General features: G+C 31.5%; 2 protein-coding genes and 1 non-coding gene across 3 annotated transcripts in view; 1 reads left to right on the plus strand and 2 right to left on the minus strand.

The window, feature by feature from the left end:
• LOC129909601 (uncharacterized) overlaps positions 1–27171 on the plus strand; it is a 71227-nt gene that overhangs the window by 14353 nt on the left and 29703 nt on the right. The window lies entirely within an intron of this gene.
• Positions 1–27171, minus strand: part of LOC129912470 (protein sevenless) — a 35514-nt gene that overhangs the window by 1727 nt on the left and 6616 nt on the right. Inside the window, exons 2-8 of the mRNA XM_055990729.1 lie at positions 19059–19112; positions 8204–8263; positions 7762–8100; positions 7259–7504; positions 6877–7196; positions 6677–6815; positions 2252–6620 (exon numbers count right to left, since the gene is read on the minus strand). Coding sequence (XP_055846704.1) covers positions 2252–6620; positions 6677–6815; positions 6877–7196; positions 7259–7504; positions 7762–8100; positions 8204–8263; positions 19059–19112 — 5527 coding nt within the window. The remainder of the gene's footprint in view (positions 1–2251; positions 6621–6676; positions 6816–6876; positions 7197–7258; positions 7505–7761; positions 8101–8203; positions 8264–19058; positions 19113–27171) is intronic.
• On the minus strand, positions 19403–19475 carry Trnar-ucg (transfer RNA arginine (anticodon UCG)). Its single transcript has one exon. It is a non-coding gene; the product is annotated as a tRNA-Arg (tRNA).

Genomic DNA, 27171 nt, shown 5'->3' on the forward strand with positions numbered 1-27171 from the left:
CTGTTCATTGTGTGTCTGAAACTAATGTAAAATCGATTTCAAATTAAATTATAAATTTTTACAAACAAATATTTTAAATATTAAAACATCCAATACTGGTTTGAAAATTTGAAAGTAAATAATAGGCAATCTCTCTGAAACGAGATTGCAATTAGATCGGAAACAATATTGAAATCGATTTCACTAAACTAATGTTACTTGAATTTCAAACTAATATTCAGAAACATTTGCAACATAATTAAACTAAACACTTTAATATTTTAAACTAATTTCCCGATTGTCTGGAGTTTTGAAACTTGTATTTTGTGATTGCTAATAATATTTGAAGGTATAGAATTTCGCAATCGAAAATAAAGAGAATGGGAACTTGAAATAATATTCAAAACTCTTTCTCAATTTACTATATCTTTACTAGTCTACAGATTTGATATAAATACCCAATAGCTTTCAATCTAAATTAAAATTTGCTCGAATGAACTTGGTGTAGTCGTTTTTTATTCTATGTCCAGCTTGCAATTACAAATTCAAAAATTATTCTAAAAAATTAATGAATTTTAGCTAGCCATCTAATAAGTTTGATACTCTTAGAACTTCTGAAGTAATTAACAATTTTTTTCAGGTGGAGTCTCGCAATGCATTTAATGCAAGGTTACATACAATTGGTGAGATACTATTATAAGGAGATGAAGTTCGGAGTTTCAAAACGGAAGGGAAAAGCAGAGGCAAGTAACGCATTTTACATTCATGAACGAATGAGTACGTTCAGGAAACAGTAGGAACTAGGTTTTTAGTCAACGGCATTTTCTGAACGGAAATTTATTTAGACGAGTAAAATGAGTTTAGAGGAATTTTCTTGACTTTAACTTTACAAAAAATTGCCTAAATTGGAAAACCAATCAGGGACAAGAAACTTAACTTTTTAGTTTCAAAACCTTTGAATTCTGCATTTAACAGTAAGTGAGAAATTTGGCCGAGTGTACTGTTGAATTGTCTGAGGAGAATATAAGAAAATAAGTTGAAAATTACAAATTTAAATGAAAATTTATTTTAAACTTCTCAACATAAATCTCATTTGCGCCATGTTTGGTCTTGTGGGGGCCATTTATAAAAACGGGTTACTCCCAATACTACAAGATAATTTGCAAAAACCTCTTTTAGATGGAAAATTAATTATCTTATTGGAGTTATACTTTCAGACTAAGCTCCGAAAAGTATGTATATTTCAATAGTTTTTGCTGCTAATAGCTAACATCATTATTATGTGAAAAAAAAACATAAAATAGCATACTTTGTGGTGGGTTAACTCTAAAAGTCTAACTCCTAGAAGAAAATAATATAGAGAAAAAGAAAGATTTTCTATCACAAAAGTCTAGCATATTTTCTGTGCGGCAAGTGGATCCCAAGATATTGGAATTTGAGGGTTTCTAAAATGGCGGGAGCACGAGTATAAGTACGATTGAATTGTTTTGCAGAGAGATGCTTTTAGCTATTTCATAAGAACATTGTTCGTAAAAATAGCGATAGAATAAAAAAAGGCATGAAAAATTACTTTCGTCGCTATCCAGTGTTGCCGCTTTTGTGACTTTTTCGCTATATCTGGTAGAGTTTTCATAAGTTTTGTGTTAAAAATTAGTTTTTAACAGTTATCCATTACTCGATTTATTACTTAAAAATTTTGATTTTGAATTCTTTCCTCTTCTCCAATTTTTGGTTGGGAGCAGCTTAGAACTGGAAGGAAATTATATATATGTAACCTGTGTTGGAATTTGTGAACTACTTTGCGATCAATTTGAAACCAATGAGTTTCTTTTTTGGTTGCCGATTTGCAACAAATTTGTAACCAATTTTAAACTTCCTTGCAACCAGTTTCATTAGATCTTAGGAGCTGAGCGTTGAGTTTGAGCCCCAAAGTATTAATTGAAATAGCTCTAAAGAAGTTGATAGTGATATCTTATTTTGATTGCATTTTTTATTAAACTAGGTAATATGCAATCGATTTGAAACTAATTTGAAATTTTTATTGGTAGAGCTTATAACTGCCTTATAAGCTAGAAACTTCAAATCAAAACAAGAATGAAAGATTCGTTCGGTGTTTATCAGTTTGCAACTATTTTGCAATCAACTTGAAACTAATTTGCAACGTTTTTCGTCCATTTATTTTCACCTATTAGTCTGTTTTAAAAAAGTCGTTTATGTTAAAAAAAAAAAGTTCATTTTTATTTCAACAAATTTTCATTTTGTTTAAACTTACCATATTTAATAAGAAAAGCCATACTGACACAAGTCGAAACAATAGTTATTGGTGCAACAATTGCAAAAACTAACGTATCTCGCTTTCTTGGCGATACAAATGGCTCAGCAATCATTTCACTATCCGCACTATATGGTCCCCATCCAAAAGAATTCCTTGCTCTACCACGAAACATTAACAATCTCATTGTATGAAGTTCTTTTATAATGCAATTTGTATCAGTTCCATTGCAATATGGTATCCATTTGTCTTGAATCGGTTGAATTTCTTCAGCCCACGGTAACTGCCCTAATCTAGCTAAAGTCTTATTATTCACTTGACGATCATCATTTTGTGGGAAATAATGTGATCTTCGAACTCGTTTAACTTGACTTGATTGTAGAGCTTCGAGGGAATACTCTAATATTGGTGCTCCATTATTTCGTGCTGGTTCCCAAAATATTTTAAAAACTTCTCCTTTAATATGTTCGATTAGAGGTTGCCCTGGAGCTCCTGGACGATCACCAAGTGTTTCAAAAACAAATCGATTATCTGGTGGCCAAACATAAGAATGCACAGAATTCGCATAGAAAAGCTTCATTTGGAAAGTATACTTTGTCTTCGGCTCAAGTGATTCTATAAGCCGTTTCTGAGAATCACCTGTTATATTCACACTTATATAATCGTCAATATTAAGAGGAGAATAAAGAAGAAATGCTGAAGTTACATTTACTGAAGCATTCCAATTTAAAGTCAAAGTGCTCGAAGTCGAATTTAGGAAAATTAAACCTTCCGGTTCAGGGAATGTATCGAAGGTATAAATTGAACTTTCATTAAAGAGAGTGGAAGTTGAAAAGACTACAATCCAAACGGTATAGGAATGATCTGGTTTTAAGCCGGAAAGTAGGAACGAATTCCATTTATCATCGGTTTCTGGAATAATCTTTTGATGTCGATGTACTACCCCACTTGTAGGATTTTCCGTCTGCCAATGAACTTCATACCAAACCCTTTCATTGTTTAGAATTTTTGGTTCCATCCATTCCACAAGACCATCTCTCGGACTAACTGCTGAAGCTGTCATATTATCTGGAGCCCATGGTGTCCCAGGTGCTGTTCCAATGGTCACATTTGGTCCCGCTACTCCGGGAAGCTCAAATTTTTCACTGTAATAATTGCTAATATGAAGCTGAAGGTTATATCTGGTAAAAGGTTTAAGTTCGGTAACGTTCATTTGAGGCTCAAATACGTGCAAGATTTTTGCGTCAGTATTTTCATTTTCAGCTTCGGTCAGAAATAGAGTGTACTTAAGCCCTGGAACTTCAATTCCACACTCGGAAGGTGTCGAAATCTTTGGAAATTTCAACTCAAAGCTGAATGTAGTTGAATTAATCAGCTGTGGAACGAGTAAATTCGTTTCAACTAAAGGTTCTTCATCAAAATCTGGTAATAAACATCTTCTTTCGGGATAAGGCTGAAAATTTAAAGCTGTAATCATATCAATTCGATCTGTGTGGACCATGTATTCTAGTGATTCTGGCGAGGAACGATTATAAGCTCGTATTGAATGATTTTTCAAAACAAAGAAATAACCATTATCCTGGGCAATATACAAATTATTTGAATCAATACCAATCTTCAAAGCTTGACAAGTATCTTCTTGAATGTCAAGTATGCAAATATCATCATATTCATCGACTAAAATCACAGATTCTTGATTTTCTTCAAATGAACCACGATATAAGGTCTTATAGGTGTTATTTGAGCCAGAAAATAATTTAATTTCTGTAGAATTCATAAAATTCCATCCACTTAAGTTTCCATCAAGCTCAAGCCATAACAAAGTTTGGCTTAAAGGAAACATAACAAGATTCTTAATAGGTTTTGGATTTGAGATTACAAGTTTGCCTTGTAAAGCTTCTCCTTCGAAACGATTTAAATCTAAAGAATGTATTGTACTACCCCCTCCATGATCCGATTGTGACCAATAAACCAGTCGTGATACCCAATCGATTGTTAAGCTTTGAGCTGTTGAATCTAAATGTGTTAGAATACTGACATTTCCTTTGTAATATGACATCATTTGGGCGGCATCATCAATCCAAACTACATAGTTTTTTTCTTCGTTAATCATTGTAAGATGTTGAATAGCTCCTTCTGACTTGGCTAAGATTTTTGTGGAATTCAAGTCGATGTCCAAAAGCTCTATAAGTCCATCACCAGCTGTTAGAAGCTTCGGAATCGATTGATATTCTGAATTTACTGTTATTTCGACTGATTTTGTTAACTGACCTCCAGCACCTGAAGTGAAGGCTTGCACTTGGAAGGAATAGGTTGAATTATTTTCAAGGTCCCAAAATATTGCCTCAAGACCGGTAGAATTGACCGAGTCTATATATTCTTCCCCCCTTTTGCAAACAGTTGTATATTGAATTATTGGACCGTTTGGTTCTTCCGGTGATTCCCAACGAACAATAGCGGAGATATTTTGAGCTCCCCGAGATGGATTTGCCACACGATTTATAAAGACCCTTAATCTTTGAGGTTCCGATGGAGCTGCAGTTGGTGAAAAGACATCAACTACAGTTACTGGTGAACTTTTCCATGGAGAATTACTCCTTATCCAAACTCTGAGTGGAGAATATGGCAGAAGATCGGTTCGTGGATAATGTACAGAAGGTTCAGAACTGTCTAGAAATACATTATCACCGATTTGAATTGAATAGCTGACATTGAAATAGACACTATCAATGAAAACCGGTTGCCAGGTTATGTTGAAATCATCCCATAACCCTATAATTTTCACAGTAGAATTATTTACTTCATCAGGAATTATATCATAAGAAGCTTGAAGTCTTAATTTTGGTTCCACAACATAAACACCATTCAAGGTTTCTTCAAAATGTATACGAGCTTCATTTCCACCACTTGCATTTGTCATTATAACTGAGTTGCTAGAAGTGGGCCATATTAACCGCTCGGCGGATAAATAGGACAACCAATTTTTTACTGGAAATCTATCCAAAGGTATCATTAAAGGTGATTCAGCAGTCTTTGGAATATGAGCTAGAGCTGAACTAAACAAATATCCATCATGATCGGATTGGATAGTCCATAATACCCGACCATTTTTTAAATCTAAAGCTGGTCCAATAAGTTCTTCCTCAGAGAATAGAGAAGTTCGGTAGTAAGTCATGCAAGCTTTACCATTTAATCTACAAGCTTTAATCCGTAAACCAGTGGAAAAATATATGTAACCATTTTCAGAATCAAGTTCAATATGTTTTGCATCTAAAATTGGCAAAAGTTCTCGGCTTGTACCATCGACATGGGAGCGAACTACAAGACCTTTCGAAGTGTCGGTTAAGTATAATTGGTTACCTTTCCAATCAAAGGCAACATTTCCAGCTGAATTATCAACTTCAAACCCGGTTAGATTGGTCATGTCCCAATTATAAAGATGGGAGTTTTTGACAACGAATAAGGTTCCGTTTGCCCAAGTTACCGAAGTTATTGATCCATTCATCAGAAGTTTCACATCATCACCAACTTCATCGGAACGTAGTAGACCATTTACAGTAGCCCAAAGAAGATGACGTTCTTCTGAAGGCATCCATGTTTTTGACTTAAACCATTCACTCCAAGGTCCATTATTGACATTTCCAGGGTTTACAAGATTAGCCCTAACTCGAAACCAATATTCTGTACTAGGTTTAAGCTTCTCCACAGTGAAGAACTCACTTTTGATATTCCGAATTGCTACACTAACTTCATCTTCTTTGACTTCAAGATCATATTGATAAGCTATTAGTAGAGATTGACTTTGAAAATATGGTTTTCTAGGTGGTTTCCAAGACAATTTAGCCTTATCAGCTGTTAGAAGGGCTTGAAATTCTATCGGTGGACCATTAACTGAAGAGCTTTCTTGATCCGATGGGTGAAAAAGTTTAAGAAACCTACAAGATTCAAAAAGAACCGTTATTGAATCGTTGTTGTAGATTTGATTTCCGTCGGTCCAATAAATCTTTGATCCATAATCAACAAGATCAAGAACGATTTCCGTTGAAACATCAATATCAGCTTCGAAGGCGAATTTTCCGTCGTAAGAAATTCTTTGAAATTGTTTGTCGTTTTTGAAAAATGCAGTTAGAAGATATTTCGTTGGTTCGATAGAAAAGGCGGTAAGGTTTTCAGCTTTGAAAATAATTGACCAACTTCCTGCGGCAAGTTCATATCGATAGATTCCAGATTCTTGTGTTATCCAGAATAGAAATCCATTTAATGGATCAACATGAAGTTCAAGAGGTTTTTCGGACAAGTCTTCGACGATAGGTCTCAGATCGTCACCGTTAGATGAAGATTGAAAGATTACCCAGATCTTTTTGGAACCCTTAAAAAATAAAACCTTTTTAAAGTTTTCTAGGAAAGGAAGATTAAATGTTTTACCTCATTTCGAGGCTCTCCAAGAATGTACAAATTCGAATTGACCGATTTTTGTTCGACAGAAATTTTTGATGGCTTAAAGTCTCCAAAAGATTGTGGAGAAAAGATTGCATCACGTGCAACTGAGTTCCTCATATCGATTCTAAAGTATTTCAAGTTAAAAACAAACTTTTGTTTCTGCGGAAGAAGAAAAGTTCCCTTACCTAAAAACATGTCCACTAATATCAGAAACAAAGAAAATCCTTTGATCAACTATGACGTCATAACCAACAATCATCTGATCACTATCATAGATTTCTGTAGCTGTTGAACTATCACTTGAAGTATTCAACAAAGTAACTTTGAATTCTCCAACAACAATGAACGAAGGGCTTGGACTTTGTTTTGGTAGTTTTCCAGTTGAAATACTTGCTAATGTCGAAGGACCCGTACCGAATTCATTTTGCATTGATAATTCAATGTCGTAAGTTTGATCTGATTCGAGATGATGGAGAATTGTGTAGTTATCAGTTGCTGTTGAGATCTATGGAAGAATTTCGGTAAGAATTTCTGTTATTCGAAAAAATTCGAAGTTATGATACATACCACTTCGATAGTAGAATTTGAATCCATGTTGGCAATCCTGGCTGTGAGGTTATACCCTTCTAGTTTGCCATTAGTATATCGTCCCTGCTTCCAAAATATAGCGATCTTGTCATAATCTAGTGTCAAAATGTCGGTAATTTCCGGTTTTGATGAAGGAACTCCCATTGGCAAAGTTTCGAAAACTTCGGATTCAGTAGAATATATGAAGTCGGAATGATCTGTGGTTACCATCATGGCAATTCTAAACTAAAAATTGTAAAAACAAAATATTCAACAGTTTTTTTTTGTAATCCTACATAAATTTTGCTTCTATAAAGCTTCAGTAAAGCTTTATAGAAGTAAAACAATTTTGCTTCTATGAAGCCTTACAGGAGCTACAGTAACTTCTGTAAAGCTTTACAGATGCAAAATTGTTAGTTTTACTTCTATTAAGCTTTACAGAAGCTACATTACCATTTATAAAGCTTTATAGAAGCAAAATTAATAGTCAGGACATCACTCACCCTGTATTTTGTATATGGTTGAAGTTTTTCAATTTCACATGTATAATTTTCAAACCATTGAAAATTTGATGAAAATTTCCATCTTAAAGGATATTCATTATCATAAGCCCATTGTATTACAAGTCTTTTAGTTGAATATTTTCTTTCATCAACTGGCCAAGATAATTTTAAAGAAGTTCCATTAATTGTATCATTATCATCATTCACCAGTACGGGACGTGTATTATTAAAATCATCTAATTTACTGAGATGTTCAACAATGCCATAAATCGCTTGATTACAACCGGATATACAGGCCAAGTCGCATGGCGATAAATTATTGTGAAATGTGTCATCACGCTAAATGTCTTTTTATGATTAGAACTATTTTTTGTTGTTTTTTTTTTTTTTTTGTTTAAAAAATAAAAAAATAAAATGTTAATTAGAGATTTTGTATACATACGCAGACTTGTTTGCAGGTGGAGAATGTTGATTGTTTCCATTTATTACAACCTTCAGTGCACTAAAAATAGAAAAAAATTAAGATGAGATTTGAAGAAAAAGTGTATATAAAAATACTAGGTGATTTATAAACAGGAATTGCTAGGTTTGAAGCTATACTAACAGTAAATAAAATAAAATTGTTTTCATCATTATCTTCCGTCAATCTTTAATACTTTCTGTGTATCTATCTTGTAAGAGCCTTTACGAGGCCAATAGATTTAATCTGACTTGCATTAAAAAACGGGTACTTGTAGCTTGTAATACCAGCGTATTTTTAACAACAAGTCATCAAATTTAATGATCTAATTCTGGATCATTATTACGACGTAACATCATTATTTTAATTCTAGTGAAAGTAAGGTTTACGATTTCAATGTTCATCGTAATTTTTTATCTGTAATATTTTTTCAGTGTAGGTTATTGCGAGAGACTATCAAATAAGAGTTCGGGGCAGTGTTGCCAGAGCCGGCTATTTATCGCCAAACAGGCTCCTAGAACATTTCACTCGCTCCTTAAAATTTTAATTTCCGATTTATAGGAATTTGGCTCTTTTAACTTTGAACATGGCGATTTAAGGCTCCTTCGAAATCAAAGCTTTTTACAACAAAAATCTACCAAAGATGTGAACAGAGACAATCAATTATTTGCATACACTTCTCCTTTTTAGTATTAAAAATTTAATTTAACCCTTGTGAATGAGCTTGAAAACCAGAATTATGAGCAAAATTAAAATCAAATTATTATTTTACTAAGCAAAAGTTATCTGAAAATTAAAAAAAAAATCTAAAATCTCATACCACAAAAAATTGTTTTCGTGTTTTGGACCTTTTTTAAAAGCGGCTATTTTTGTCTCCAAGATTTCTCAAAATCGGCTCCTTGCCTTTTAAAATATTCTGGCAACACTGGTTCGGGGGTCGTTTTCTTAAACGATATTAGGTAATACCTCAGGAGATATTGAAAATATAATGCACGATTGGGTTGCACGAACCTGTCCTTATGTTAAAAGCTGCTTTAAATACTAAAGATTTTTAAAAGTTCATAAAAGAATATTCTTTACATTTATTTTTATAAGAAACTAGCTAACCCCACCCGCTTCGCTGAGTGCATTTATGAAAAAAATTGAACCTGTGTGAAAATAATTTAAAAGGGAACGGGTCGTTATTCTGTATTCCAAAATTCTGTATGACCAAAATTCTGTATCTGAAGAAAAAATTCTGTATGAACATAATTCTGTATTCCATTATTCTGCTTTTCTATTATTCTGTATTTCAAAATTCTGTAAATCCAAAATGCTGTTTTTCAAAATTCTGCAAATCCATTATTCTGCTTTTAAAAATTCTGTAATTCTAAATCTCTACATTAAAACATGTCCCTCAATTAAGCAGAGCAAGGTCAGCAGACCATAAGTTTTGTTATTGGACCTTTTAGTGCTAATTAAGTACCCCAAAATTAAATCAAGTGCTCCCCTACTTTTGGAAAAACATAATGTTCTGCTAACTTGATTTAAAGTTAGCAGAGCAATTACCAGAAAATGCCTTAAACTGTTAGTAAAAAATTTGGGTTCGGTATAATATTTAGGTGCTAATTAAGTGATCTACGAATCCCAACAAAAATTCCAAAAAAAAAAAATTTTACAAAAATAATTTTTTTTCTGTGATTTTTGAAAAAGAAAAAATTCGTGTTCTGCTGGCTTGAGTTAAATTTTTTTATAAAATTTAATATTTTCCATTTTTTACGAATTCACTTTATATCACGATTAACTCATAACACTTAACTTAAACTGTCGAACGCAAGCTGCTTCAAGGTTCTGCATAGAAAATATCAAAAATCTGTACTCCAAAATTCTGTAAATGATAAAAGAAAAATTGTATTGATAATGAAAAAAGTGCGCACTTTTTTCATTATCAAAACAATTTTTCTTTTATCATTTACAGAATTTTGGAGTACAGAATTTTGGAATACAGAATTTTGAAATCCAGAATTTTGTGTTTACAGAATTTTGAATATACAGAATTTTAAAATACAGAATTTTGAATTAACAGAATTTTAAAATACAGAATTTTGGAATACAGAATTTTGGAATCCGAATTTTGGCCCATACAGAATTTCGACCCCAACCCAATTTAAAACCGAAAAAGTGAATTTATATTTTTCTCAATTTAATCTTATGTTTTTTGGTTAGATCAATACCTCATATTTTCAACAATAGACTTTGCGTTTTATGAATGGTTAAAGCGAATGTTTAAAATCAAAAAGCAAGTCTAATGGAATCATTTAAATTGGGAGCGGGTCATAATTCTGCTTGTCAAAATTCTGTACGACAAAATTCTGTGGAATCAAAATACTGTAATACCATAATTCTGTACGTCATTATACTGTAAATACAAAATTCTGTACGTCAAAATACTGTATCAACAAAATACTGACATGCAAAATTCTGTTTTGTAAAATTCTGTACGGCAAAATACTGTATATCAAAATTCTGTAAAAATGCTGTAAAAAACGCGCACTTTTTTACATTATCAAAACGATATTTTTTTACAGCATTTTTACAGAATTTTGATTTACAGAATTTTGATGTACAGAATTTTGATATACAGTATTTTGACCAACCAGAATTTTGCTATACAGAATTTTGACTTTCAGAATTTTGTTCCTACAGCATTTTGCACATACAGAATTTTGACATACAGTATTTTGGCATACAGTATTTTGAATACAGAATTTTGCAACATACAGAATTTCGACCCCAACCCATTTAAATTCGATGAATCAAAACATCTTTGTCTTTGAATTTTCTTTACGGCAAGTCTGGTACAATTACAAAGCTTAGGTTGATTGATATTCTGAAGCAATATAATTGGCGATCCTATTGCGGAGTTCCTGGTTAATCGAAAGAATTCTATAACTCCGTCGGGTAATTAACTACATAGTTAAAAAAAAAATTAAAAATACTGAACAAAATAATACGTTTTGAAAAAACATCTAACAAAAAAAGTTCTTGCCCCTACATGGGGGTATTTATACACTAACATTGTTCCAATATTTTTTGACTTTATCGCAAATCTATCAAGGTGAAATCTAAAGCTTCAACTAATTTTGAGTGCACAATTGTGGTCTCATCCACATAATAGCGAAAATATTTTCCCCGTACCATCAGGAACATTTGAAAAAACAAACCCAAACTCTGAATGATCACACCTTGTTTAATTGTTTCGTACACATACTTTTGTTGATCATTTAACTTCGACACATTAGTTTTCGCAAACATTTTTAATTCAATGCAATCGTCCTTCCACTTGATCAAGAATCGTGCTCTACACGATTTGGAGTAAACATTCCAAATTGTGCCCGTGTTTTATTCGTAAAAATAAGACCGAAGATCAGAACCTCATTATACATTTCATGTGTGTGCAGCCAAATTCGCACCCCTGTCGCATTGTAGTCTGATCTTGAGATTTTCAAGCTGCAACAACGTGTAAAGAAATTTTCCTTTGCTGATCAGAAATTCCCCAGCTTTTATTATTTTATTAAACAACTTTTAGATCTCTAAAAACCTCAATTTATTCCCTCTCCATTATATTAAAATCGCAATTAAAAAAAGTTAAAAATCTGTCAAATCGCATACAAATTATATAGTTTACCGTTTAAAGTTTTCCATTTTACTATATAATCCACAAAAAATTAAGAATAGAATATGGAAATATGTATGTAGAAATGGTCACACTGATACTTAAAGTATGTTTTGCTGACCAAACAAAAACACTTAAATAAGGTAAATTATTTTCCTGATTAGGTTTATTCCACCATCAGCTTACATTACATGTAATGTCACACGACACGCTTTCGATTTGCTATCCTGAGTAATAGACCGAGAGCTGGGAGCATATTTTTTGCGTGAGAGGTAACCGATTCATATTAATATTAGAATAAGTCCCAGTCATGGTGATGACGAAAACGAAGGTCTGCCAGCATGTGTCTGCGCCTTTGCTGAGAAAAAGTGCATCAAAAGTACATTTTTTCTGAAAATTGATTTAGTCAGGGTAACCACCTGGAAACAATTGGAACCTGACGCCCTCGTCGCCCTGATTACAAAAACACCCATGACAGACGTTTTAACCGCGCCCAAATACCCGACAGACGAGTCCGAAAACGCGTTTTTTTTACACGTTTTTAGGGATTGGAGTAACCACCTAAAAACAATTGGAACCTGACGCCCTCGTCGCGCTGATTACAAAAATACCCATGACAGACATTTTAACCGCGCCCAAACACCCGACAGACGAGCCTAAAAACGCGCATTTTTAAGGTGTTTTTAGGGATTAGGGTAACCACCTAAAAACAATTGGATCCTGTAGCCCTTAACTCCCTGAATGCAAAAATACCCACGACAGACATTTTATCCGCGCCCAAACACCCGACAGACGAACTTGAAAACGCGATCTTTTACGCGAACGCAAGGGCTTGGGGCAACCATTTGAAATTAGTCTCATTCTGTTGGTCTTGACTCTCTGGCTTCAAAAATACCCATGACAGACGTTTTAGCTGTGCCCTTATTTCACGATCTTTTCGCGAAATAAGAAACCAAGGACTTGAGGTCACCACTTGAAATTAGTCTCATCCTGTAGCCCTTGACTCCCTGATTGCAAAAATACCCATGACAGACGTTTAACCTCCACCCAAACCCCCAACAGACGAGTCATAAATCGCGATCTTTTTCGCGAAATAAAAAAGCAAGGACTTGGGGTAACCACTTGAAATTAGTCTCATCCTGTAGCCCTTGACTCCCTGATTGCAAAAATACCCATGACAGACGTTTTATCCGCGCCCAAACACCCGACAGACGAACCCAAAAACGCGATTAAACTTAATTGAAGATTTTTGTGAACAAAAATTTTATTTTCAAAAATTTTGCTTAAGTTTCATACATTTACTAATGCCAAAAGATTGGCTAGGCAATTAAAGGAAAACAACTATATGAGTGAAGGACAATCTTCCATGGCTTAAGTCTAGTACGCAGATCACGCTAAAATTTATCTTTCATACAAATTTCCTCCAAAGATAAATTTTAGCGAGGATTTTTAGCCAGGTAGTACGCAGTTCACGCGCTAAATTCGAATTGTCATCTACTACTTTTGCAAAAAGTCTCCACACAATTTAGCTCGCGAAATAATGCTGAGCGCATTTTTTCACAGATAAATTTTGACATTTTTGTGGTCGTTGTTGTTGCTGCAAGGAATAAGAGGCAAAAAAAAACCTTGGAATATATAAAAGAAGAGGAACAAAACAAAATGAGAGCGTAAAAAAGGTATTCTGCAGGTAAAAGAAAATATGTATGTAATATTGAATGTAAGCAGGTATAAGTAAATGAAACTGTGATTCAGCCGTTTTTTTTAAATTTAAATTTATCTTGGCTTTTAGCGAACGTGTGTAGAGATAAAAATTGTCGAGATAAAATTTAGTTTAGCGCGATCTGCGTACTGGGCTTTAGGCGATAAATGCAATATGTAGAAATGAGATTCTGGCTTTTTAAAAACGTGTATGCAAATATTGTAGGTGCTGACCATTGTGTTCAAAATATTTTGTGTTTGAAGTCAATTTGTGAGAAAATTACATTTATCGCCTAAACGATGGAAGATTGTCCATGACTCTCAAATAGTTGTTTTCCTTTAATTGCCTAGCCAATCTTTTGGCATTAGTAAATGTATGAAACTTAAGCAAAATTTTTGAAAAAAAATTTTTTGTTCACAAAAATCTTCAATTAAGTTTAATCGCGTTTTTAGGCTCGTCTGTCGGGTGTTTGGGCGCGGTTAAAATGTCTGTCATGGGTATTTTTGTAATCAGCGCGACGAGGGCGTCAGGTTCCAATTGTTTTTAGGTGGTTACCCCAATCCCTAAAAACGTGTAAAAAAACGCGTTTTCGGACTCGTCTGTCGGGTATTTGGGCGCGGTTAAAACGTCTGTCATGGGTGTTTTTGTAATCAGGGCGACGAGGGCGTCAGGTTCCAATTGTTTCCAGGTGGTTACCCTCACTAAATCAATTTTCAGAAAAAATGTACTTTTGATGCACTTTTTCTCAGCAAAGGCGCAGACACATGCTGGCAGACGTTCGTTTTCGTCATCACCATGACTGGGACTTATTCTAATATTAATATGAATCGGTTACCTCTCACGCAAAAAATCTGCTCCCGGCTCTTAGACTATAATGTTTTCTTAATAAAAATGCCAAAGTCAGGCTTTAAACGATAATAATTAATAATTATTTTGAAATTTGTTTACACATTAAGCTAAGTATTTTTTTTTTTAAAGCGAGAGTGTTTCTTTACTCGTACAAATTGACAGCTATGTAGAGATGGAAGAAAAGATATTATTTTTTTTTTGATACAAACCATCTACATATTAATACCTTTCAAACAAAAAAAAAATTGCCAAAATCGGACCAGCCAAACGCGAGTTTATCGGCCACACACACTTAACGAACTCATTTTTATATATAAGATTTAATCAGAACTTAAAAAAAATATAAAATTTTAAAATTTCAAAAGTACTTTTGCCCTTCAAAAGAAGTATGCCAAAAAAATAACAAAGAATTTTTAGGGGTTGGGGTCGAAATTCTGTATGGGCCAAAATTCGGATTCCAAAATTCTGTATTCCAAAATTCTGTATTTTAAAATTCTGTTAATTCAAAATTCTGTATTTTAAAATTCTGTATATTCAAAATTCTGTAAACACAAAATTCTGGATTTCAAAATTCTGTATTCCAAAATTCTGTACTCCAAAATTCTGTAAATGATAAAAGAAAAATTGTTTTGATAATGAAAAAAGTGCGCACTTTTTTCATTATCAATACAATTTTTCTTTTATCATTTACAGAATTTTGGAGTACAGATTTTTGATATTTTCTATGCAGAACCTTGAAGCAGCTTGCGTTCGACAGTTTAAGTTAAGTGTTATGAGTTAATCGTGATATAAAGTGAATTCGTAAAAAATGGAAAATATTAAATTTTATAAAAAAATTTAACTCAAGCCAGCAGAACACGAATTTTTTCTTTTTCAAAAATCACAGAAAAAAAAATTATTTTTGTAAAATTTTTTTTTTTTGGAATTTTTGTTGGGATTCGTAGATCACTTAATTAGCACCTAAATATTATACCCAACCCAAATTTTTTACTAACAGTTTAAGGCATTTTCTGGTAATTGCTCTGCTAACTTTAAATCAAGTTAGCAGAACATTATGTTTTTCCAAAAGTAGGGGAGCACTTGATTTAATTTTGGGGTACTTAATTAGCACTAAAAGGTCCAATAACAAAACTTATGGTCTGCTGACCTTGCTCTGCTTAATTGAGGGACATGTTTTAATGTAGAGATTTAGAATTACAGAATTTTTAAAAGCAGAATAATGGATTTGCAGAATTTTGAAAAACAGCATTTTGGATTTACAGAATTTTGAAATACAGAATAATAGAAAAGCAGAATAATGGAATACAGAATTATGTTCATACAGAATTTTTTCTTCAGATACAGAATTTTGGTCATACAGAATTTTGGAATACAGAATAACGACCCGTTCCCAATTTTTAGGAATTTTTTTTTTGAGTCGTTTAAAAAAAAAGTATTTTAAGAAAATATGCAAATTTTCAAAAAGTGCACCTCTTTCAAAAAGAAACAGGGTTTCGAGTTTTCAAATTATTAAAAAAAAAAAAAAAAAATCGAACAATAAACACTCAACAAAATTTGTGGGCGATCACGAATCCTTGTTTAAAAAAAAAATAAATCCTATAATACCTATAATATTACAATATTTTTTACCTTCTCACAAACGCATAGTTCTATTAAAAAAAACACAAAAACAAAACTCAAATATACTCGTAGCTTTAACGAAAAAGAAAATTTCAAAAAAAAAAAAAAAATAAGTTTGGATTAAGAAAAAAAAAAAACTTCAGTTTTTCGAAAACGGGGATGGTATTTTTTAATAGTATACCTTAATTCCAATTTAATTTTTTTTTAAATACTAAAAAAAAAAAAAATCAACAAAACTATTTTTTTTTCAAGCACCCTAATAACGACAAAGTTCCAGGATCCACTTTTTTCGCATTCACATGTTATTACTTTCTCTATAGGACTATAGGACAAGAACATATTGGTTTTGTGTCAAAAACAAAAAATCGAGGTTTTAATCGAAATGAACATTCGATGGAAGAGGCATCCAAAAACATGGTATCTTCATGGGTTCGTATCCACCTGTACATAAAGCTGAAGCTTTAACTAGCAAAGGAGTTTTCTTTAATTTTTTTTACATACATTTATTTTTTTTTTTTTCAAAATTCTATGGTTGTAAAGACAGTGCTTATAATCTTAAAGGATTCACATTGCACTGCCCAACACACAAACATTTTCCAGAACGTGCGTTGTTAATCATTTCTCATTAAATTGAGGGTGCTGATTCCGAAAACAGCATTCTTTTTTTCTAGCAGCTCTAGTCTTTAAACTATTCATACATAGTATGTACATAAAAAGGCAAACAAATTCGTACTTTTTTTTGTCAAACGTTTTTAATTTAAAAAAATTGTTTGGATTTTTTTTTACTTAATAAATTGAAACACAACATTCTTAATAAATTTTTCCAGTAAACTTTTAAAAACGCATGTACAAAGAAGAACTAAGAAAAAAACCCCCGAAATGTGAAAAACGAAAATATTTAAAAAATGAAGCTTCTAGAAAAAAAGGATATGATTTTTAGGCTAAGGTACTCCAAAATGTATCAATTCCTAGAGACATATGAAAGCTAAAACTCTCAGCTACCCGATAGTGGTAGTGGTAATCCGGTTTTTCGATTTTTTTCAAAATTCCGAGAAAATCGCGTTTATATGTTGGCGTACAATTTTTTTTCGAAAAATCCCCTCATCATAAGAACGCTCCTGGAAGCTAAACCGCTTGAGATAAAATTTTGGGAGTGGTGCCAAATGATAGCTTGTGTCATGGGCCTACACTGAGGGAAAAGCCACCATAAAACAACGTGAAATCAATGAAAACCACATTTTTTAACTATAATTCGGAATGATTTTGCGTTGAAGATGAACATTTTAAAATCAACGTGGAAAATAGGTTAATTTTTGATGGTTTCGCATCTTAAAGTCACATAAATCAAAGTAGTTCAACGTCAATTTATTTTTTCCCTCAGTGTACGCTTTGCACATTGTCAGATTTTTAAAAAATCTCCTTCCTTAAAAAAAATTTGGTGCCAATTTTTTTTAATTTTTTTCTCCCGGTTTGAGAACGCGTGCACCTACAGGGACTGGAGTAGTACCCACATGTAGGTTAGACTCCCCGCTACCTTTTGGCATCAAAAATTTTTTTTCAAAGTTCCGAGATATAGCCGTTTGAAGTTGGGCGGGCGAAAACGCTTCTAGAAGCTGAACCTAGATATTAGAACAGTGGAAAACACATTTTCGTCTTTAGATTTTACTTTAAACGAAAAGAGATATAATCTTGGGTCTAAAGAACTTTGAGAGTCTATTTAATTAATACATTATTTAATACATAAACTTAGAAAAAACATCCTTTTCATATTTATTTTTGCAATATAAAGATTTGACCATTTTTGATTTATTTTCAGCGAAAACGGTTAAAGGTTGACCTTTTCCATTTATTTTTTTTTTGTAAAAATCTCAACCATTGAGAGATATTTAAAAAAATAAAAAATAAATCTCAACCGATAACCTTTATTTTTGATTTTTAAAAATAAATCTCAAACCTTAACAGAAACTATTTAAAGTAAGGTGGTAACTCTCAAGGCTTAACTACATTGGCTTAAAAAGTGAAAAAGTACAAAAGTGAAAATTTTCAAACGCATTTTTGTATAGTTTTTCGGGATGGAAAATTAAAACAAATGATGCAGAAAGCTTATTTTGTGGTCTAAAAAACAATTTGTATACTTTTTCTTACAAAAAAAATGCTCTAGCCAGAAAAAAAATATTTTCACTTTTGTACTTTTTCAAAAAGTGGTGTATGTAGTTAAGCCTTCAGAGAGAAACCGATTGAAAATAAAGGTTGACTTTTATTTCTGGTCTCTGTTTTTTTTTTTTAATACATTTGCATTTCGGATAGAAAGGAAGAATAAATAGCATGAAGGTATTTGCTAATTTTTTGTACCTACTATTTTTCCTTTTTTAAAATCCTTATTAAAAATTATCCTGTATTTAACATACTCGTAACTATGTAGGTATGTACAAATCTACATGTTTGTATTTATTCTAATTTTAAAACTTTTATAATTCTATCTGCGTCGCATGGTTTCAATGTTAAATTTTTTCTTTATTTTGGATTTTAATATTGTTTCTTTACAGTGGACATAATGTGAATAAAATATTTGCATGAACAAATAATGTGCTTATGCATCAATTAAATCCACGTTAAAAATATCTTCTTTTTTTTATTTTATACCCATATCACTTTCTGAATTTAAATTCATTCAAATGCATTGTTGCATATCCATCAAGCAAAATAATTTAATTTAAAATCAAAACCCGAATGACGTCCATCCTTTTAAGAGTCAAAGTCAACGACGATATTGGGTTACAATAACAAAACCGAAAAGATTATTCAATGTTTTAGTGTCGGATATCGTGAGAAAAATACAAAATTTTTACGTCAATCCTTTTATTGTTTTAAATTTTTCAATCAAAAGCAAAGGTTAACCCAGAGTAATTTGATCCTGGATGCTTTTTTTTTTCACTTGAAGGGCCGGACAGGCACAAGTAAATTGCTTAACTTTAAAGTAGGTGCCTACTCCTTTTAAACCGCAAAACACTTACCAATTCATTATAACTTCGACATCCTACTGCTTGTAGGTTCCCATAAAACTGGTCCTGCAAATAAAAAAGAAAACGATGTGAATGTTTGAGAAATCATTTTAAGTAACAATTTATTAGGGGAACAGGTTGAACAAAAGTTTATTAATATAATGTAGGTATTTAAAGGAATATTTTTGTATACAAAGTGTCCCGTGGTCATTGCCACAGACCCTTCGACATTCATTCATCCCCAAACGAGAAAATCAATTTCAAAATAATTGCAGTTCTGAAAAATACTTCCGAAGGATAATAAATATAAAATCATTTTATTTTGTGAAAAAGAAAAAAAAAAAAGAATTTTCATTCGACCGTGACAGGACTCGAACCTGCAATCTTCGGATTCGAAGTCCGACGCCTTATCCATTAGGCCACACGGTCCTTATACAGCATCCCTGTTTTATTCTTTAAAAATCATTCAGCCATCCTTTGAAAAATCAATAATTTCTAACATCACATCAAGGATATGAGAGAAAAACTACTGTGCGATTTTCATCCCCTATGATGATGCTCCAGTATATTGTACAACAGTAGTATGAATTTTTATTGAGAAAATTTGATTAATCCTCAGGGAGCACATTTTGTAATTAATAAATGTTCACATTGATAATGTTATAATATAAATTAATTCAATGACATAAACAAATTATAAATGCTGGTTGTAAAAAATGTCATGATGATATTAAAAAAAAAAAAAAACAACTCACTGCCATTAAATTCCGTATATTTTATTAATTAAATAAAAACATGACACCATGATGCGGTGTGGTGGTGTATGATTTTAATTAGTAATTAAATTTTAATCTTTAGTAGCGATAAACTGCTATATAAAATTTTAAGTCACATGCTTCAATAACTACCTACTAGTTTTGAAAATAAACAAATTAAATGAATTCAAAAGAAATTGATATACGTAATGAGAGGAAAACCAAATAACAATGCTTCATTTGATTTTCCAACGAATTAGATAAATAGTTATGGAGCATAGTTTACTATAGATACAAAACTAAAATAAATGAATAATTTTTTTTTATTTCATGACTTAAAAAGTACTAAAATGTGGGTATAGTTCAAAATCATGGAGGTGGAAAATTTGATGTCCAGGCATTTTTTTTAATTAAAACAACATTAAATTAGAATTGTCTTCTTATTTTATCGATAGTAATAATTGGTATACATCTAAGGGCCAATTTTTCAATAGTCAGATAAACCTCAGTTAGAGCTTATTCCTAGGAATAAAAGTTTTTTTTTATATTGACATTTATTCATCTGATAGTCTAACTGACGATTGAAAAATCAGGGCTAAGAATATATTTTTTTTTATATGAAAAGTTTTTATATTAAAAGCGATTCTAGCTTAGGCGCCGGTTATAGCGATCAGGAAAATGCATCAAGAAAAAAGAAACAGTATGAAATTGAATTGAATCCTGATGCTCGTTTATAACGATCAGGAAAACTTACGTCAGTTGACATACACAATTTTCTTTTCGAAAAAATTCTTTTGAGTCATTTATAAGTTATAACACTGTGCAAGTTTTTTGAAAAAAAATTTTGAGACAAGTGCGCCGTTGACAGTTCTCCCCTATTTCGGACCTGAGAAATCGATTGGCATTGGCATCATTAGTTTTTCGATTTATCGGTACGACTTCGAACAAAATTCGTTTCGTAAGTTTTTTTTCAATAATTTTAAGCATTTTGCCCGGTTCAGAATTTTGCAGAATTTTGTAAAATAACTCTCTCATTTATGTATATGTATGTATTTATAAAAATTTGTAGCTTAGTGTCTGAAAGACAGAAGCTAAAATAGCTGAGTTTTGAAATAAAGATTAAAAAAAAAAAAAAATTGAAATCCAGGATTTTTGAAGGATTCATTTGAAAGAAATTCAGAGTAAAAAAAGAGGTTGTCTGTAAAGCCGATTTACGGACGATGATTTTAGGTGATAACGTCGTCAGAAAACAGGTTGTGTGCTTTTGTTTAAAACAATCATAATTTACAAGAAAAAGCTAAAAAAGAAAATACCTTTTTTATTTTCTCATTATTTTAAAAGCTTACAAAAAAAAATTATTCTTAAGAATAAAACCATTTTTAAATTTTTACAATGCGCAAAAAGTATAAAAATAATTTATGGAAAACAATCATTTTCATCAAAAAAAGCAAAAAAAAAACATGAATTTTTATCTTCTCACGTCACTAATTCCATTTTTTCCCTAACAAAATATACAAAATTTTATACCATCTGAAAGCTTATTGTCTTAGCTCAAAACATATATATCGGTCAGGTCTATGACATCTACAAAAAGAGCTAGAATTTTTTGAACTCGATCAAATTTCATTAAAAAAAGCAAAAAAAAACATTTATTTTTATGTCCTCACGCTATGGAATCAATTTTTTTCAATGACAACCTATAAAAAAGGTTATACCATGTGAAAGCTTATTGTTTCACCTTTCATATGACGCTTCAATCATATTCCTGAGATGCCTACAAGAGGAGTAAGAGTTTTTTAAAGTCAACCATGTCGAAATTCCACACTGAGATTACGGTACTTATTCTCACACTGGTGGCTGTTCATGATCAACAGATCTCCACTGGTGTTTTGAGGTTTTTCGCAAGTGTGTGATATACCAAATGAAAGGTAATTGTATTGGGATGCTCATAAAAGTTTAATCAAATTTCTATCTACTCTAGATCAAAATTTATAACCTGTTGAATTTGAAAATTTTATTTTACCGTTATTTCAAAATTGTGTTTACAAAAATGATTGACATTTTGTACAATATAGTCCTGGTTATGATCTATCATTGCTCCATAAACTTTATTTCTCTAACTGTTGAAGAAAAAAAGATAAAAATCAAAAACGATGAAAATCGGTTAAAAGCGGTCAAAAAACCTGTTTATTTTTTTCTTCCGTTATTCAGTCAAAAACCAATCAATCACTTTTATTTTTTGCACACGTATGCATAAAGCCAGGACCTACATGTCCTATAAGTTTGAGATTTTTTGAACGTTCAAAAAAAAAACTAAAAATCAAAAATAACCCGAAAATACCCCTAAAAAATAAGGTGTTTTTCAAAAATTCATATTTCGAAACGCAGAGTGTTGGAAAAAAATCCGTATCAGAAGCCTAATTTTTTTTCCCTCATCTTTCACCTGGCATCTTTAGAATTGTCAAAAAAAATTTCCTTTACCAAAAATCATCATTTTCTCATAGCCCCAACACGTTGTAGCTTAGTTTCAAATTTTTTTAGAATTTTTTCTTAAATGCAGTTATTCTTAAATTAGTCTCATCTATCTATAGCAAAAAAAAAAATCAATTCTCTACGACTTCGCGTTTAGATTATAGCCCAAATTTCATCTTTCCGTTTTACCCCTGTTTACCCTATTAAATGACATAATTTTTAAAAATCCTTCATTTGGATTAAGCTTTAGGTTATTATCTTTCAAATAAGCTATAGAAGATTTTTGTATCTCTAATAGTTTATTTTTAATTGAAATTTTTTGTCGCACTGCGAAAGTGCGAGAGTGTAACGTTAGAAAATGGCGTCACTTTTTTGTGGTGGCTGCCATGGTTCATCGATTTATAAGACGTTATCACGTCAAAAACTTTAGTGTTCGTTTTAATTTAGAACATAATGTAGTTCGCCGCTCAGGATTTCAATACAAATAGAACAGAGCTGAACTTAGCCACTCAGGGTCTATGTGGCCACTCACTTCCATACATTTTCATGTGTTTTAATTTGGTTTTGGCGCTCAGAATTGCCGCTCAAATGCTCAGGACGTGGCCGTTATATGATTCTAGCATAAAAACTAGGATCAAAAGTTTGACATTTTTTTCAAACCTGATGGAGATGGAAAATTGTCCATCCTGTCCAAAGATTTTTTTCTTCTTAAAACAAGTAAGACAATTTTGTGAGCATGTGTGTGTTTAAACATAATGTACCTGTACAACATTAACACTTCGTAAGAGTATTGCTTACTTCGACAATATTTCAGCATTATTTTTATTTAAATTTGACTCAAGTCATTTTAATTGACAAAAATTACTTTTTAAAATTCTTAACACACTTTTTATGAATATTAACTACACACCCATCTTTTTTCTTTGTATGAGCTTCTGTGCTTCATTTATCATTCTAAAAATAATACTTATTCAAAAAAAAATTATAAATGGAAAAAAAAGTAATTTCCCCAAAACTAATTTCAATTCGATTTATATGTTTCGTTGTTGTATATCATTCAAGTGCAAATGACAAACAAAAAAAATATATCACAAGATGAGCTTGATCACAATACAATTTGAACAAAAAGCATGCTACTTTGTACCACATTAATTTTCCCGCCATTTGAATATAATTCAAAATACACGCAAAATGACAGAAGCAGTTAGCAGTGGTGTAGTTGTACATTATTGCTTTTTTTGCCATCGCTGCGGGGCGCGGATTTTCTGTGATACCCAAACTTTTGTCCGAAAATCTGATTCAATTAAAGTTTCTTTAACAAAAAAAAAAAAAAAATAAATCCGCACACAAACATGAAATACAACAGTGAACAACACAACAATATCTGACAGAATTTTTTCTAAGACTCTTTCTAGAACCAAATGTCGTCAGACTTTCGTCGCCATCACAGTTGTATACGTTTGTTCGTCCATTTTGCTCCAAATAGCTTTTGAACGATCTGTGTCTCAGCCAATTATTTAATTGCAACACATTGAATGGAGAGAGAGAAATATCTAAGTAATAATAGCAATGATTTGTAAGTGGCTAGGTTAGATAGGTACCAACCTACGTTGTTGGAATTCTACTACAAGTGGTTACAATAAAACCAGCTCACGAGCCACAGCACAGCTGAGCGTATACCTGCATTAGGTTTATAGTTGCATTATCTTGCTCACAGTTTTATGTTTGAACGCAAATTTTACAGGTACAAAAAGTAGTGAGTGTTTGAACTACTATAAGTATTAGACTGATTCAAAAAAATTTTTTTTTCTTTTGTTCAAAGCATTGTTGAAAATATTGTTGGAAATGACGAAAAAAAAATACTGTAAAAGTTTCAGCCCTTAATGTTAACATTTAGTACCGCCGCATCGCAAATTTCTATTTCCCATACGATTTGTATGGGAAAGATTGTGTATTTGTGTTTAGAATTTTTTATCTTTTTAATGGGTCATCAAAAAGGCTAGATTTAATCATTTTCTTGTATAAAATTGAACGCTCTACAAAATTGCATTTATGAAATTTAAAAAAAAACGGACGCGAAAAATTAATTAAAATAATTTTTAGTTGAAAAAATGAATAATTCGAATTTATTGAAGAAATCTAAAATGCTAGTATTAGGGGTTTGAGAGTTATATAAAAGGATCTGTGAAACCAAAACACAACATAGAATACAAATATTCGAAAATTTTGCCAATTTTTTTGAAAAACCTAATAATTTCGTCAAAAAATCGGAAAAAAATGAGAAAAAATTACATTTTATATTTTAAATTTGAATAACTTCGAAACGCGGGGGTTAATCGAAAAAATTATTAAGAGCTTTTTTGTAGAGCGGACAATTTTATAAAAGAAAATGATTTTGCCAAGCCTTTTAGATGAACCATTAAAAAGATAAAAAATTCTAAACACAAATACACAATCTTTCCCATACAAATCGTATGGGAAATAGAAATTTGCGATGCGGCGGTACTAAATGTTAACATTAAGGGCTGAAACTTTTACAGTATTTTTTTTTCGTCATTTCCAATAATATTTTCAACAATGCTTTGAACAAAAAAAAAATTTTTTTTTTTGAATCAGTCTAATAAGTATACCTTAACAGAAGCATCACTCAAAAATTCTTCATATAAGCTCTATTCGAGTTATGGTGAACCACAAAAAACTTTTCTCAGAGCCTTTTTTTTCTGAATTTAGGGACCAAAATGCGATTTTCAACATGCTGGTGCTTATTTTGGATAGAATGTATTTCAACGTTTAAAATTAAACATAAAACATATTGTTTCAGTGAAGGGATTTTTCGACATTCAAAAATTTAATGGACAAAGAGAGGGCTAAAACGAGATGGCAAAAAATTATCTATTTTCTAAACGGTAATTTTTCAGAGACTTGATTATTTTGAGTCAATATAGATAATTTTATTGGAAGGTTTACAAAGGTACTGAAAAAATTCTTAAAAATTTTAAAACCAAATTATGAAGGGTTTTATAAAATAAAAACATGTATAGTAAACCTTTCACAAATTGATTATTTTAGGACGATTGACAATTTTACAAACTCCATTTGAAATTTAATACAAAACAAAATGCACGACTGGGTTGCACGAACTTGCTCTTAGAGTTAAAGTTGCTTAAATTTTTAAGACTTTTTATATATAAATTTGGAAAAAAAAATAAAATTCGTTTTAAAAATAAATAAAATAAAATCTGAAATTAAATTGCCCTCCAAAACAAGTATGCACTTTTGATTGATATATTAAGATGCATTTTTAGAAAAAAAATTTTCAAAATCGTTTGAGCCGTTTTTTAAAAAAAAAAACTAATTTTTTATAAATAATTTTTTGGAAAAAAAGTTTTGAAATAAAATTGGTATGCCATTCTGTAGAAATCACTAATCAACATCTAAACCAAAATTTCAAAAAAATTCAATTTTCAAATTCAAAATTCGAAAATTTGATTTTTGAAAAAAAAAAATTATCTTTTTCAAAATTTTATTTTTGGCTTATATTTAAATCATATAAATGCTTCTTCACAAAAAGTTTCGTTGAAATCGAATAAGCAGTTTCGGAGATAATCGGATTTGAAAAAAAACGGTTCTATGGCAGGTACCGTTAATAATGATTTTCAAAAAAAAAATTTTCATTGGAAGATAGACCTTAGCTTAAAACTAACATTTAAATTTTTTAAACAAAATCGTTAGAGCCGTTTTCGAGATATTTCAATTTTACTAAAATCGGTATATGACAAGTACCGTTATTTTTGGTCCAAAAAAATTAATTCCAAAAACCCCTCTGTAGAGTCGCCAAATAACGCTACATACCAAGTTTGACATTAATCGGTCCATCCGTTTAGGCTGTACCTCCTTATACAGACAGACAGACAGACAGACAGATAGACAGACAGACAGACAGACAGACAGACAGACAGACGGACTTCCGGAACCCACTGTTTTGGCATTGTCTACCATCGTAATGTCATGGAAAAATGTTATCTCAATTTTTTTTTTTTTGTACGAAGGCATAACTTGATATATAGTACCTATATCGCAAGTAAAAATTAAGGGTCTAATACGGATTTTTTCTTATCAAAATTAAATCCTGCATTTACAATTTTCATTTTAATTAATATCTTTGGCTCGCTCAAAATATAAGAAGAAATCGAAGAAATTGGATTTTTAGAAGTTTTTGAAACATAAAAAAAAAAAATATATTAAATATTTTTAGGCCTTCACGTGAAAGATAATTAAAAAAAAAAACTTTTAAGCTTATATTTGTTGGAATTGAACACTTAGTAAAGAAGCAGCGAAATAATAAGTGAAGGAAAAAAATCATAATTTTTTCATATAAAATCGTTTTTTTTCTTAACAACTTCTATCGATTTGAGCGAGCCAAAGACGAACGATATTATAATTTTTTTTTTTAATATTATTAAATCTCAGACCCTATTACAACTTTTGATCACTATTACATTTGAAAATTAGAGTAGGTACTTTTTTTTTCCCATACAAAAGTGACACACCCTAATGCACATGCATGTCCGAAAATTAAATTTCGAAAATGATGTTTGATCAAATAACGGGAAAAAAAAGTTTTTTTCCCCCAATTTTGTTGAACCTTTTTAACGTTTTTATAACTATCTTTTTTATTTCATTAGATAGATAAATGAAATTTAAATCCCTGTGCAGGGACGGGTTAGAATATTCCTGCAGCGCCTAACCGCTTGTCGTAAAAGGCGACTAAAGGAGTAAATTTAACTAGGCCACAAACACCAAGGTGAACCTAGCGACACTTAACACCTGTAAACTTTCCCAAAAGTGTGCATGCCAGTCCCTGGGTTGGCACGACTGGAGATCACTGGTGCTGTTAA

The sequence above is a fragment of the Episyrphus balteatus genome, chromosome 2 (assembly GCF_945859705.1).
Source record: "Episyrphus balteatus chromosome 2, idEpiBalt1.1, whole genome shotgun sequence".
Taxonomy (NCBI): Eukaryota; Metazoa; Arthropoda; class Insecta; order Diptera; family Syrphidae; genus Episyrphus; species Episyrphus balteatus.